This window comes from Gymnogyps californianus, chromosome Z (assembly GCF_018139145.2).
Source record: "Gymnogyps californianus isolate 813 chromosome Z, ASM1813914v2, whole genome shotgun sequence".
Classification (NCBI taxonomy): domain Eukaryota; kingdom Metazoa; phylum Chordata; class Aves; order Accipitriformes; family Cathartidae; genus Gymnogyps; species Gymnogyps californianus.
This window is the reverse complement of record NC_059500.1, coordinates 19,327,896-19,344,230: the sequence shown is the minus strand read 5'-3', so window position 1 is coordinate 19,344,230 and position 16,335 is coordinate 19,327,896. Positions and strand designations below refer to the sequence as shown.

The following is a 16,335-nucleotide window of genomic DNA, read 5'->3' as shown; positions in this document are numbered from 1 at the left end:
TGATGTAACATCCACTTTCTGGCTCCAAACCACTTTGGCTGGTGTAATTATTTTTGTTGTTTTTCTGTCTTTTCAACAGAACTTCTCTTTGCAGCTTGCTATACTCCTCAAGTTTAGTGCCCAAGACTAAACATTCTGTAAGAGAGAAGGCAGACATTTTTTCTTACATAAAACATGTAAGTAGAAGTTTATGGACTATTTCTGCATGTTACATGGAAAATGACCAGCTCCTATATTCTGCACACAGTCAATCAGTTTTGAAAGGCTCTGCATCTCCTCTGACAAACGTTTGGGATCCACACACTGAAACTGCTAGAATAGTCTGGATAATACAAGCCTGTCCTAAGTTGCAACTTTGTAGACTGCTTACCAATTTACCTTATTAACCATTTCTATTCTGTCCATTCTTTCCTAAAAATTCTAAAATATCCATTCACATTATGCAAAGAGTTCTTTACAAATCCTATGATCAATAACTTAAAAAAAGAGGTTGCTGGGAGCGATGTTATACCAATCTAAAATCTCCCACCATCTCAAATAACATCAATGATTTCTGTGAAAACTGTCTTGTTACTCTTCCATGCTGAATGAGGAATATTTCTATGCCAACTCTAAAAAGCTCTCTTGGTCTAGAAATCAACAGTGGTGAAAAAATATGTAAACAACTAGTGCCTCTTGAGCTGCGATTCACAAGAAATAGGAATTTTTCTTTCGTCTAAGAAACATACACACCATAGAGCTAGTAAGTGTCTATTTGTTCATTTTCAAAGACTAAAAAACCCCATGAAAACCAACCTTTTTGCTATAAAAATATTATTAATATAAGGGTGCATTTTTTTTAACAAAGACCACTTACAGCACAATTTCAGCTAACTGAGTGCATTTACTAGCTATTTGCCTGAGAAGTGGGAGAGCTTTTCCTCTTTCTCAGCTGCTCACTTTGAAGACTCCTCCCTTTCTCTAAACTATTTCAAAACAAAATTTGTTTGCCTTCAGCTCTCCAGATTACAAATCTATCCTCCCTTGACAATGGCTCTTAAGTAACTTGTAAGTTAACACTTACAAGTCCTGCACTCATTAACACCAACTGAAGAAACAGCTTGAATGTACTTGGCCAATACAGTCCTGAGTGCAGGCAGCCTTTAAGATGTCTGCATGAGCCAGTCCTGGAAGGAAAAGCACAATGTGGACAAAGTGAACACTTCTGGGAGACGTATGCAGAATGGATCTTGCAGTGAAACTCTCTCAGGAGCACTCACAGGAGCCCCGTAAAACGTGGGCTTGTGAGCTCAGTGCTGCACCACAACTGATCACTTGATATATACTCTTACAAAATTGAGAGACGTTTCCAGAATCTTCATCGTGCTCCAACAGACACATAAATGTGTCATTAAAAAAAAAGGGGGGGGAATCAGAAGACCAAGTTTAAGACTGATGGCAAGCCAAAAAAGCAGAATGCCTCAATCTGACTGTCATGTTGCCTGACCAGTGCTTTACCCTTTATTACTGTGCTGCCCATTTTCCTTTACCCTTCACTGATTTGTGAGGACTCGTTTTGTAAGCACTGTGCTAAAAACCCCTATGATTCCACCTGATGAATCTGGCACAAAGCACGTCTAAATGGGTCAATGAAGCCTTTCCAGTTATCAGCTTTTTTGAAGACTAAGATGTGTGCCAGGATCAGGAAAGAAAAAAAATGAGAGAAAGGTTAAAAAAAAAAAAACCCACAACAAAACAACAAGCCCACAACAAACACACAGCAGTAAGGGTGATTCAATCACTAGAGTCATCAAGGCAAAAACAAACAAACCAGCCATTTTATGTGAAAACAGTTTTCTTGGCCTACACAGGACTCTTGTGCTCAAGCCTTATTACTGGAATTTGTACCATATTTCAACACACACAATTTTAAGCATTATCAGTTAAAATTGAGATACGACTAGTACAAAATATTACAAAGTTATAAAATTTCTGAAGCATTTGCTGATATGTCATAACATATAAGACACAAAAACTGTATCAGTTGACAGCAAGGCTGAAGATAAAAAAAGGTCTGACTCAAGCGTTGCCAGTACCTTGCAGCTAAAATTTCAAACTACTACTCAAGCTGAAAGTAAAATACAAGTAGCATCACACTTAAAGCTAAGAGAACTGACAATGAGGACACTGTATTGTCAGGTACACAAAATACCTTCCATACTCCTGAGTGGCATGAGAACTTCAATTTCTGCGCTTTAACTGTTACAGTAAAAACTTCAAGCACCACGCATTTCTAAACAAATTCATGTTTAGCCTGGCAAGCTTAAGACTCAAACTAACACCTTGACAGATGCAGCAAACAAACATGGAAATATGCAAATATTCATAATTTTCCAGCTGTGTTACAGTAAGGACCAAGCTGACTCTGGAAATATTTAAGTTTCAGTAACATAGTCCCAGAAAACAGAAAAAGCTTTTTGATACTAAAATTAGTTGCCTCTAATATTTAAATATCTAAACATGGTATTACCTTCATGGCATGGATTTCTTCTATTAATCTCTCAACTCGTTTTTGGTTCTTTAATTTCAAGTCTTCTGAACCCCTGCAAATGAAGTCTGTCTTTATTAAAAAGATCTAGGTTTTGTTCACTTTATTTCCCTGTGGGCTAATACTAAGTCGCAAAATAAAAATATCATGAGAGTGAGCATAAACACGTTCCCTTGATGTTAAATGAACATTTTAGCAGAGTTGAACATAATCTAATGCTTCTGCTGTTCTGAACAGAGGAAAAAACACTGAGGATTTACCAGAATGATAAGACAGACAAATGTGACTTTATTAGAAAATAGTAACTACAATTCCTGTCAACAATACATAGGAGACACTGACATCTCAAATATAATTACATTTTAAGATCTGTAATATTTAAATATAAAAGATCATTTGGCTAGCTTCTTATTTTGCACGATTTGCTAAAATTGTGGGAGAAGAGTATGCTCAATTTACACTTTGAGCACAGTAACAGATGTATCTTACACCGCCTCCAATAAGACACATCATAAGTTACTTTAGGCTAGTTATCTTTAAAAACATAATCTACAAAATGTTGGTTTAACTATTTACTTAAATATTAATTAATATTGGTTATTAAAAATCAAGTGACGTGTAGATCTATGCAAACTGAACAGTATTTTTTGCTATAGAACCTTGCAGACAACTGCAGTGAGAAAATAAATGTTGCACAACTTGGGTTCAACAGCAGAATATCCTAAAAGATCAAGTCTGACATTTTTTAAAGTGCTGTAAAAGGTTCTGTAAGTGATTCACATTAGCTTCCAATACGCTAAATCCCTTAAAAAATGTTATCTCAATTCTGCTTTAGGAAACTGCTTTTTAGTTAGTAATTTTAGTCTATCTAAAGTGACATACAAATATGACAAATAGAATTTATGCATCATAGTGCGTTAAGTTTTAAATGTAATATAAGTTTCTCCCACTTCCCTGTTTTTGAGAAAACACTTAAGATACTGTCTCATTTATAAACACACAAAGAAGAACACTGATATTTAAAACTGACTTTTTCAACTTTAATTTTCCGATGTGTCTGGTTAGTCTGCGAATAGTCAGGACTCTGGCCTTCTTCACATCTTTTCTCATCTTCACAACCTGTCAGAAAGATGGAAGACATTATAAAGCTTGTTTTCCTTGATTAGTTTCCATATACAATACACTCATTACATTGACTTAAATTTTAGAGATTAGTTCAACAAAAAGAACTATTTTTTGAAAACAGAGTGCATTCCCCTGCTAACCAAATCCCAGTTCAAATTCATTCAGATTTCATTTAAAATCAAACTGCTTCCATAAACATCAGAGGAAGAACAACCAACAGTCTAAAAATGTGTCTGAGGTCTAAACAGAAGACAAGACATTCCTAACTAGCCATACTTTAATATTATTCTTAGAGCTAGACTGAGCTAGAGATTTGAAAAGACTCACCTTTTGCCTTCACTTTGTTTATTTTTGTCCCAGTGAAACAGCACCAGTACTTTTCCATTAGTACATAATACGTAAAAGCATTTTCGTTATGAAACATTTTGAAAGATTAAGGAAAGACTCCCAAACTAAACATTATTTATTACAGAACAGAATTTGAGATATGAAAACCTTTTTACGGATTTGAATTGATTTTTGTTGAAAATAAAATCAAAGTGATTTCCAACTCACTACAGTCTCTTTCAACTTCCTATCCTACCCAGTACTCTGTTCCCAAAATGTATTCAAAGTAGACAGTATTAAAGAAAACCTGACAATAACGTTTTGGTCTTATTTCTCGCCCCAAAATAAGAGAAACAGAATTCTAATTATTATTAGACAGATGGTACAAGCAGACAAATCCTTGGAATCTTTTCCTATTAAATTCCATCATGGGAAACCTTAGGCCTAGGCATTGTCTTGTCAATGATGCACATTTTGGAGACACAGGGAGTCAATAGTGACTTATAATCTTGCTTTTTTACAACTCAACCCCCCCCTTATTTATTCAGATAGATCTTCCTATTAAGATTTTGTATTTAACAGTTAAACTTAGAAAATATGAAATATTAAACAAAAAAAAAATCAGTCTTCCTGACAAAAAGCCAAATTTCTCTTAAATTTATCCAGTGGGATAAGTTTCAAAGTAAGTTGGCATCTCTTTCTCAAGGAAGTTCTTTACCTCAGATTTCTATTTTATCTTCTAATTTCTCAGAGATAACATCAAAATGATTGCTTGATGGTGACTGCACCATCAAGTCAGTTCCACCAGGAATATTAGTATTATAACCCTGCATCAAGCTTGACCAAAAAAGAGAAAAAAGTAAATCTTCAGAGCTCACAGAAGAACATTTCACACCTATGATGGGAAGCCTGGCTAGTATACACCCTCTGTGCAGAGACCACAAAGGTACGACTATATCATTTATTTAAAAAAAAAACAAAAACCAAAAAAAACCCCACATATTTTGCATACCTGATTACATTTGTAGCTAGGTTACCCACACAAGCAAGCAGTTAACCCTTGAACTGTACTCAGCAGTGGCTCTACTGAAGGCAGAATCAGTCAGAGCAAAACAATTTCTAGAGAGGGGCATATGCTGGTTGCCAGCCCCACCTCTGCCAGGGCAGAGGAGGAGCGTGTGGTACAGTGCTCCCCTGTAAAGCAGGGGAGGGGAATTGTACTGGGGCAGCGTTACTGGCACTTGCACAGACAGAATGGAAAAGGCAAAGGTTTTTGGGACAAGAATGACTGACTTAAAATTGGTCTCCTGTTCTGAAATTGGCACAGCAAAGGTCAGGACTTACCTCGGTTACCCTACTGAAAATAACTGTGCACACAGGTCTACCCACACACATTTCTACTTCAGTTAACAGCAGAAACCACATGCCAAAAAGCACCTGTGCCAAGTCTCTGCTAGACAGCAGCACTGCTCAAGCCTCCATGCACTAAGGAAGAAATCCTTAACTTTACCATTTGCCATCTGAGCATATAAACATTTCTTTTTATAAGATATCGAATGGAATTATCACAGCTCCCTATATTACACCTTCTTCTAAATGGAAGAAAGAAAATAAAGCATCTCCTGGTTGAATACCTCTTAGATACTATGTACATTCGAAGAGTTTGGCACTTCAGATGCAAACTGGGTAGGCCTTCTTAGAAAGCTGGGGGTGTGTGTGTTTGTTTGGGTTTTTTTTGTTTGTTTTTTAAGTAACCATTAAAAACACCCACAAGCTACAAACACTTTACATACTAGTTACTGTGTATACAAACACGAAGTATATTTAACTTTCTCTTAAAAAATATTTTGTAATATATATTTTAATAGAAATATTAATGCAGACACAGCATGTTTCTGGGGCCTACAAGAGCCAAACTCCAGCATCCCCCCCTGCCAGCCAATGAAGGCTGTATAGACATATGACAGCAGGAACGAGGGACAGTATTCGCTCTTTGGCAGACTAGGAATATCAATTTAGGTAATGCACAGTCAATTCTTTCACACAGGACAGTATGCATCAACTATGTTCTTGGAAGTGCTCATAAAGTTCTCAAGAAAGCAGTCAGCTCTTTGGGAGAGAAATCAAAAAAGTTTTGCTTTAGATTTACAGTGTGCCTGAAACAATGGCGCTTAGACCACCAGGGTGGCTCCTAGGACTCACTGAACTATCCACCTCTCGTGTTACAAAGTGAGATAGGTAACTTCCTCTTGAGTAAAAAAAAAAAAAACAAAAAAACCCCAAAAAAACCCAAACCCCAACAGTAGTAGATTTTAAAAAATAATAACAAATATTTACTCATAATAAGTAAGATATTTTTTATAAATAGGTTAAGACAAGACAACAAGAAAAGGAGAACTCTTTGCACGGAAACTTAGAAAGCCTGCAGTGTAAGTTAGGGTCAGACTTACCAATGCTTTAAGACCAGGCAATAAGGATTTGTAATCTACTTAGAGGTTGCAGTAAACGCAAAAGAATAATTATAAACACAGGCAAATCTCAAAGCAAACAATCTTGTCTATCAATAGGAACACATTCTAGGATTCCTGGAAATTCAGGAAGCCTGCAACTGTAAGTGGAAGTAACCACTTCAAGGATTCCTTGCAACAAAGAACAAGAGAGGCTTTCCTTCGTTGAAGACATTTCTTTATTCTGTAGGAAAACATTACCTACAAGGCAATTAAGCCACTACTATCTATTAATACTAACAAATATCCGTGTTTATTAATGGTTAATACATATTTATTAATTATAATTCTTAAATAGTAAGAATAGGTAATATAAAAGTAAGAATAGATATAGATAATATATAAATTATTAAATCTAAAAGAAATCATAGGGGGAAATTAACTCACTTTTAAAAACAAACCTAGGTAGTAACACATACTAGCCTGAAAGCATATCAGCATGTTTCAAAAGCTATGGTTAGGAATAAAAATCACATCCATTCTGCACTGTGCCTTCCACAGTATACTGTAAGTATTTATATCACTACAGATCCTAAACAAAGATGAAATGCAAAAAAATTCCATGGCTGCAGGTATTTCACAAAGAGAGGCTTCTGTCACCCCAACAGCAAGCATTGCCACAAAACATGACATGTACCAGCCAACTGCACACAAGCCATTTCGAGCCACAGGCAGACAGTAGCTGCTGCAGTTTCAAGAGAAAAAGGCAAACAAAGAGCACAGCATGGGAACAGCCGATTAGACAAGAACTAGTAACCCTCTCCTGCAATTCACCTTTGCCCAAGGAGTGCACATTACCGAGGGGGATAACAGCAATTGCTGACTTCAGCACAACCTATAGCTCCCAGTACTCACTGGTAGTAGCGGCAGTATCTGGCAATAAAAAGAGCCCCGATTTGGATGGATGGGTACACTTGGAATCGTACAAAGGAATGAGAGGGTACAGGTCAAACCAAGAGGGTGATTTCCAGCAAACTGCATCTAACAAGTGTGTGTTTAAAGGCATCACAAGAACTATATTTAACCCAGAATTTACAGCTGAGGAAGGGAGAAATCAACAGCTTCAGCCACTTTGCCTTCTTACTCCAGGTTACTCCTGCCTCTGAAGGGTGAATAACCATTCCAAGATTTGTCCTCTTGTGTGTTAGTCCAATCAAGCCTTCCCCAATCCTCAGCATGTCCAAGCCCTTCTCATGCCCATGCAGGGAGAATAAAGGGAGAGAAACTGACACAGAATTGTTTAATCGTACCTTTGATCTCTAAGTTTCCTTCTAGCTTTTTTTGCAAGAAATAGTTTGGTTTGATTACTGATATTTCAGTCATAGTTACAAATTACTTAATTTCAACTAACAAAAAATTTGGAAGGGTTAAATCAGTGCCTGAATCAGTGTTGGACTTATTGGAAAGGGCTTCTGATCACATACATTATCCCTTTTAAATTAATGGGACATGGTTATTGTATATAATACAAGACAAAGTACATGCGTAATAGAACAGAAAGTTATTTTACGAGCCTCCCACACAATTAAGCTGTTGCAAAAAACCTTTTATGAAAATTTTCAAGTTTCTTGAAGAGAAACTTAAGGTATTTTTCGATTAAAGAACCAAAAAAATATCTGGTTTAGGTTCCAAAAACCTAAATCACTACTAAACAGTCCTCATGTTGGTGATGGCAACAAAAACACCAAGCAATGTGGACAAAACGACCATATAGGCACAATATTACATTCAAATTCACATGACTAGTCAAAGGTATTTGTCTTCACATTTTTAAGACAACAGCAGCAAAGTTCTCAAAGGAACACTACATTAGAATAATATGTTATATTTGGCCACTTCTGAAACTTGTTTTCAGGTCTGTACAGGCAACATGCCTCCAAACTAAGCTAGTGTTCAGCCAATTAGAAAAAAAGAAAGGAAAGCATGACTAAAGATTTGTAGATGTATCAAGAAAGGTACGTGTCTACTCTGAATTACAGTATCAACTATATTTGACCAAAAAAAAAACCCAAACCCAAACCATTCTTCAAAAAAATATTAATTCAATGGACTAAGAGAAAAAAATAAGCAATAACATGTGTCTGCCCATGACTTCTTCAATATATTATATTCAAAACCACTGTAATACTAGAACTGTGTAGGTTCACAATATGAAAAGTAAAGTGTTTTTTCATGTTACCATGTACAAAAACTAGTACTGTACATGAAAATACCTGAAAGACCTAGAATGTCGTCAATTCTTTTTAACTCAAAGTTAATAAAAGTTTACTTATACAGTTGGCCCCGATATCGAAAATGCTTGAAAGCCAATAAACTGATGGCCATGTCTTTTTCCTCTAAGCGGTCTGAAGCACATACAACTGTTCTCCTTGGGCTTCAGCCCACGAGGTGCTGAACATTTTGGTCCTGACCCAATAATGCACTTAAACAAATTATTAAATCCTTAAACAACCAGCACTAGACAGACTGGAGTTTCTTCATCCACTTCTGCTTTACGCCAGCAAACAGTCTAGTCCTAGTTCTTGTACAAGTAACCAGAAAAGACAAATCATTCTGTTCTTCTCAAGGAAGGACACTGCACCTAACCTCATCCAGTGAAAAAACTCATTGTAAGAGTTTCTAGCTTTCTGAAATATCCATGATGTCATACAAACACACACCCATTAAACAGAGGCCTCCCTCCTCTCCCCCAACATGGTGAAGTGTCTCCTATACGAATTGTCTTCAAGGTCCAGACACAATTAAAAAAAAATTCATTTACAGTTTGAAGATATCACTCCTAAGCAATGTTCTGTAATTTTATATAGACATGTCCAAATCCACTTTGCAATATAAGGTCTCTTATGTCTTTTCCGTCGCCTGATGCTTGAAAAAGAAGAGGGTAGTTCTGAGTTTGCTTTTCTGCTTCAGTTTCTTCCTGTGCTCTCAAGGCTAACAGGCTTTTTCTGACATGAAGGTCACACCTGAGAGTGGGATGACAGTAAGAAAACATCAAGAATCTACCTTGTAAATTCTGTCTCAGGAAAGAATCTATTTTAAATATACCTAATCATATTGCTATCAATGAATTCCCACATACCTGCACAAACTGAGTCTAGCAAAAGAACGACAGTGATAAATTAAATCGTAGGTACAAGCTATACCTCAGCCCTAGTGGAGCCCTTTCATGTCAAGACAGCCCTAGCAGGTTGAAATGAGAGTCTGATCCATTAAGATCACAACAGCTCAAAGCAAAAGGAAAAAATTGTTTACATGTGCCCACAGGTATACAGCAGCTTTCTGATTTTACTGCATTAAGAAATTTGCTTCTGAACCCCCTCAAGTTTAAGCAACACTGCTAAGTAGAAAGGGAAGAAGTCACAAAAACCACACCAAAACCAGTTGTCTATGTTGCTTAAATTATGCATCAACAAATCTTGAAGCAAGAAAACCAGCTTAAAAAAAAAAAAAAAAAAGGTGAAATGTATTTCGGTTGAGTATTCAAGGTCTCTCCAATACCTACAAGAAAAACATGGAACTAAGTAATGTTTCAGTTTTCACTGATCTTCTCTCCTCGTTTTAGGGTACACCAAAAGCATTGGTTTCATTTTATAGTTACTTGGCAGTCTTCTAACCAAGAAATTACCATGGCAACAGAGTATTCTAAATGTTAATTTTTGGTGCTATTTGGCAACAGAGAGTTTTAAAATTCAAAACACCTGTGGCTGGATCACTTATTAGCCAGAACTAACAATAGTACATAATATTTTGAGTGAATAATCTAAGTGAAAAAAATGTTTCTGGAACTTCATTACAAATATTTCTCTCTATCATCTGGAATGTCAGCTTGAAAGATCTAACGATTTTTAGATTCTCAGGAAAAGTTAGGAATTGCCAAGTTTACTTTTTTTTTTTTTTAGAAAAAGAATCACTATATTACAGTACATATTTTACACATGTCAAAATATCTGGAAATAGGCAGTCTTAGACTTCTTACAGCTTCATAGATTTGCATTATAAAAACATATATAAGTAGGGAGGTAAAGGCAGCAAAAACAATATAAATGCACCTATGTGGAATATCAAGGTTCAGTTGTTCAGTTCCAGGACGGTTTTACACAAATACATATCCACAAAAAAGACCCACACTTTCTAACCTTACAAAAAACAAAACAAGGTGAGTTTTCAGCCAGATCAGTTTCCTGAACTGTTTCCCCTTATGGTCACATGAATGCTAGCTAGTTTCAGGGCAAAAAAGCAAAGTGTGAACGTATGGAAGGAGACAGAGAGTTGGGCTACAACAAACCAGACTACGATAAATGAGCTATCCCTGTATTTAATATAAGGATCAAATCCCAGCATAGAGTGGCTAAGGAACACACAGTTTCTTCAGCTAGTCTCTGTGCCATACCAATGTAGTGTTAATCTTGCCTTTGCCATCTTCACCTACACGCAAACAGATTTGAACCAAGTGGACTGAATTATATCACAATACATCTAACAAAATGTAGACAAGTTCATGAAACATGACGCAACTTTTTCTGGATTAAAATACAGCACTCTGCTGCTAAAGCAGGCAGAAACACTATCACTAGCTGGAGGCACCTGTAGAGCAAAACACCCACAGCCTCTCAGGCCTCCAGGCACTCACCCTGTCAGGTTCCTGAGGGGGGCTGCTAAAGATGAATGGGAAAAAGCACACTGCCTACTTGGGCATGTTTCCACCCTTCTCATGGGAAAAGTAATGCACACACTCCTTGTGAGTTACTGTCAAAACCTTCCTCCACAGTCTGTCCATGCTGCTTTCTTTGTACTTTCTCCACTGAAGCACTGAAATACAAGTTTCTTTTTTCAATATAGCACCTTATTTCCTCCCGCATGGAGAACAGTTGTCATTTCTACCATAATTTCTTCAAGTGCAAACCACAATGAGTACTCAGACTGCTAGCAAAGATCACTTTCATCTAAAGGTTTTGAAAAGCAATTCCAAATATCTCAGATAGTTGGGAGGGAGTAAGGCTAGTCTAGAATTACTTGCTCGTTGCCAAAGACCAAAATTTAATGGATTTACTGCTTCAAAGTCGGTGTCTCACTGTATGGAGTCAAGCTCTATGTAGTACTTCAGAAAGCATTCGAGCTCTCAAGTCCAAACCAGGATCATGAGCTGGCTAGACACATTTCTAAACCCTAAATAAACAGCAGTAGTTGTAAATGTCCAGAGAAGAAATAACTGATAAACTAGCCCAAAGATGCTATATTACATAAATCAGCACATAGGTCACCACATGGAAGTAAAAATTACATAAGTCTTCCAAAACGGAGGACTACCTGAAGGCAATTTCTAACCCTGTATTTAATTGATCAGCTGGACATCAGTTTGAAAATCCCCAGCTAGCACTCTGCTAAAAATATTTCCATGGTATGTTGCAGGAGGATGTGAACACGGCAGTCAACACAGCCAAGCTCAAATCAATGGATTTCTATGTCTAGTATTTCTTAATTAGACCAGAGCTCTAGCTAGAAGCCGCATGTGAATTTCACACCCCCTCATGCTTTGATTTCACAGAAAGACAGCACTAGCAGAAGCTACAGGAGTGACATAAGAATTATCAGGATGAACACATGTGAATAAGTAATGAGAGTGGTGAGGCTTTTTTTCCCTTTTTCTCTTCAAATGCTGAACTTCTTAATTTTTTGCATCAATTATACAAATCACAAATGTTATTCAAACTTGTAGAGTTGAACTGCTATCATGAAAAGAAAATTGTGGCAACACTGGGTATGACACCTTTCACATAACAAAGTTAGAAATGCAACAACAGTGCTTCCAGTATTAATTTGGGGGGGTGGTGTGACTGCTTTGGCTTGGGATCATTATTCTTTTTTTTTTCCCCCCTTTAAAATGCATTGTCATGTTGCTACTTCCTCTTCTTCAAGTAAAATATGCACCCTTCTGTAGAAACTGCACAGTCGTTAAAAAAAGAGACAGTCAAAAGAGGTTTACAAACTTACACCCCTGTTCTGAGGATATTTTAAAAACATAACATGACTCAGGTTAATGTATAGTTTTTAAAGATTAACCTCCTTTTATCTAAAAATGAGCCTGAGTAATGTTGCTGAGCATTGCCACCCTTTCACTTACCACAATTCATGAACCACAGTATTAGCCTAACCACCAGTGAGGAGCTAGAACTCTCCCTTCTGACTGCCTGGTACCAGATCGGCAAGTGCTTTAAATGCAAGTTAAATTCAGTCCATCTGTCAAAGCCCCAAAATAACAAGGGATGGGTTTGTCTGACAGAACTAAGAGATGCAAGACTCCTTGCTACATAAGCCAGCAAGAGGTCTATTAAGTACGAACTCCTTTGCAACAGAATGTAAAACACTGAAGTGTTTCAATAGATACCACTCCCTCTTGCAAGAAAAGCAGCAGCAGAACAATCAGTTGGCAGCTCAGATGGAAGGACAAACCAGTGCATCAGATAATTTTCCCTTACTCTACCTCAGTTTGATTGTCTCAGTCATGGGGTATCAGTCACTTGAAAAAGTGCGCTGTAGAAATGTTTACAAGAGTAGAATGGTAAAAGAGGTCACAAACTTCGGCAAACTGTAAACACAGCGCTGTTTCCCTCATATTCTTCTCTACCTTCCCTCATTTACATTTACTTCCACATAGCACTTGAATATTCATAGAATTGTTTGGGTTGGAAGGGACCTTTAAAGATGATCTAGTCCAACCGCCCTGCAATGAGCAGGGACTTCTTCAACTAGATCAGGTTGCTCAGAGCCTCATCCAACCTGACCTTGAATGTTTCTAGGGGTGGGGCATCTACCACCTCTCTGGGCAACCTGTTCCAGTGTTTCACCACCCTCACCGTAAAACATTTCTTCCTTGTATCTAGTCTACATCCGCCCTCTTTTAGTTTAAAACCATTACCCCTTGTCCTATCACAACAGGCCCTACTAAAAAGTCTGTCCTCACCTTTCTTATAAGGCCCCTTTAAGTATTGAAAGGCCGCAATAAGATCTCCCCGGAGCCTTCTCTTCTCCAGGCTGAACAACCCCAACTCTCTCAGTCTTTCTTCACAGCAGAGGTGTTCCAACCCTCTGATCATTTTTGTGGCCCTCTGTCACGGTTTAACCCCAGTCAGCAGCTAAGCACCACAGAGCCACTCCCTCACTCCACCCTGCATCCTCCCCCCCGGCTCCCAGTGGGATGGGAAGGAGAACCATGAAAGAAGGTAACACTTGTGGGTTGAGATAAGAATGGTTTAATAACTAAAGTAAAATATAATACTAACAATAATAATAATGAAATATCATAATAATAGTAATGAAAAGGAACATAACAAAAAAAAGAAGAGGGGAAAAAAAACACCCAAACAAAACATTGTGCAAAAAAATTGCACCACGCAATTGCTCACCACCCGCTGACTGATGCCCCAGCAGTGATCCATGACTCCCAGCCAACTCCCCCCAGTTTATATACTGGGCATGACGTTCTATAGTATGGAATACCCCTTTGGCTAGTTTGGGTCAGCTGTCCTGGCTATGCTCCCTCCCAGCTTCTTGTACACCTGCTTGCTGGCAGAGCACGGGAAACTGAAAAAATCCTTAACTTAAGGTAAGTGCTACTTGGCAACAACTAAAACATCAATGTGTTATTGACATTATTCTCACACTAAATCCAAAACACAGCACTGTACCAGCTACTAGGAAGAAAATTAACTCTATCCCAGCCGAAACCAGGACACCCTCCTCTGGACCTGCTCCAACAGGCCCATGTCTCTCCTGTACTGAGGACCCCAGAGCTGGATACCATACTCCAGATGGGGTCTCACCAGAGCAGAGGGGCAGAATCACCTCCTTCAACCTGCTGGCCACCCTTCTTCTGATGTAGCCCAGGACACGGTTGGCTTTCTGGGCTGCGAGCGCACATTGCTGGCTCATGTCTAGCTTTTCATCCACCGGTACCCTCAAGTCCTCTGCAGGGCTGCTCTCAATCCATTCATCCCCCAGCCTGTATTGATACTGGGGGTTGCCCCGACCCAGGTGCAGGACCTTGCACTTGGCATCGTTGAACCTAATGAGGTTCAAAATAACGAGCTAGTAAATTGCACTTGATTAAATGTGCATTTCAAGCATCCTCATACCATTCTTCTGGCCAACCAGTTGCTCTTTGCATACTACAGTTCACTTTCAAGGAATTACACGACTTTACATTTGTGGATCATCCATCCCTCATCAAGAGGCCTCCAATACCCTAGGGCCAAACACTAAGGAGGTCAACTGTCATACTGTCTCACTCAGATTAACATGCAAGTGTGCTTTGTCATTAAGTAAAACATCAAGATTCATTTTCAAACCACAACAAAGCTGCTCAGCTCCAGCTGTAAGAAGTTCAGTCTGCTGCGCTAGGGTACTAATTGCGGGTGGGATGGGAATGGGGAAATAGGGACAGTGGCAATTGTATGCCCATTAGCCCTACAAGGATGCATGCTGCCCCTTCTTTTTGCACTCATGGAACTGATCTCATATTATTCATGCATTCATTTGTTTTGGAAGTGCTTTGGACAACATCCACTGAAAGCAATTATTTGCGTCCAGAAAGGTGGCACAGCTTATGATGGGCTTTAAAAGCAAGCAGAGAATCAGCACCTGAGCTGACTCAAAGCTTAAGATGGAAATTCTGAAGACTGCCAGCCAACCTGACTCTTCTATGTATAATTTTGCTTTTTAATAGTTTATTTAGACTTGAAGTTCTTTAAACATTACATCAATTTGTATAACTACTTTTATGTAACACTGATATTACGATAAATTACTTTATTTACATGCTCAAAAGATGAAGGAAAATATATCCTATCCTACATTTAAAACGTATTGTGTCCATGTCATCTTAAAAGTCGCACTTTCTGAACTTTGTTTCAAAATTTAGATTTTCAAAATTTGTTTGCTGCTTAGTGTTTCAATTGAGTTTAATTAATGATCATTTTTGCAAGGAGATGGTGGTATTGGCCTCCTAAGTCACCAGAGAAAAACCTCAAGAGTCCTGAGAGCCCATATGTACAACTTATCTTAGCTATCCTGAAAGAGTGGAACACTAAAACTGTGTGTATTCTGGAACTAAATTTGTTAACCTGGTTTCTGAGGAAATTAAGTTTGTCAGTACATTGTTTGCCTGTCAGTATCTCTCCCCAGCAACTTTCAGGCTTACTGAACAGAAACCAAGTTTGACAAACCAGCAGAGGCCAGAGCTCCTACACATTTTGTGAAAACTGGTAGCCAAGTAGGCAATAGGGACTAAAATTAGCATGCCTGGCATGGAAGAAATACACAGGCAGAATTAAAATCTTTTCCATTTTGGCTGCCAATTAGTACATGCATACTCATTCACCAGCATGTCTGGCTCTGAACCAGCCACAGAACACCAGTCACATCTCTTGATCGGCCAAACAGGTGGGAAACACAGGCCACAACCAGTTACTGAGTAGCACTCAAAGAGAGCAACTCCAAGGATAATACACTAAAAAACTGTAGAGACAGAGGAATAACTGAGGATACTGGTATGAAGTTTTAAGGAATACTGGACTCAAAGCTGTAAGATGCCAGGCACGGTTGGTTCTGCAACTTGAACATACAGTATGTTTTATTCTTACCACATTCTTTGGACTGATGTTTTTAATCTGGTGATTGAAGCTTCAAGGGAAATTAGAACACTGACAGCTTCATATAAAAAGAGACATTTTTATCGTTACTTCAATTACCTTCAGCTTACACTAGTCTCACATGCTAAGAAGCCAAGGTAAGAACAGGAAGCCTGTGCAACATTATAGCAGCACAATATTTGCCAAATATTAATATCTTAAT

The 16,335-nt window shown here is 38.1% G+C and overlaps 1 protein-coding gene across 1 annotated transcript in view; it reads right to left on the bottom strand.

Moving 5' to 3' along the window:
• The window catches only part of SRFBP1 (serum response factor binding protein 1), a 78,015-nt gene that overhangs the window by 45,856 nt on the left and 15,824 nt on the right, over positions 1–16,335 (bottom strand). Inside the window, exons 2-3 of the mRNA XM_050913583.1 lie at positions 3,558–3,646; positions 2,510–2,582 (exon numbers count right to left, since the gene is read on the bottom strand). Coding sequence (XP_050769540.1) covers positions 2,510–2,582; positions 3,558–3,646 — 162 coding nt within the window. The remainder of the gene's footprint in view (positions 1–2,509; positions 2,583–3,557; positions 3,647–16,335) is intronic.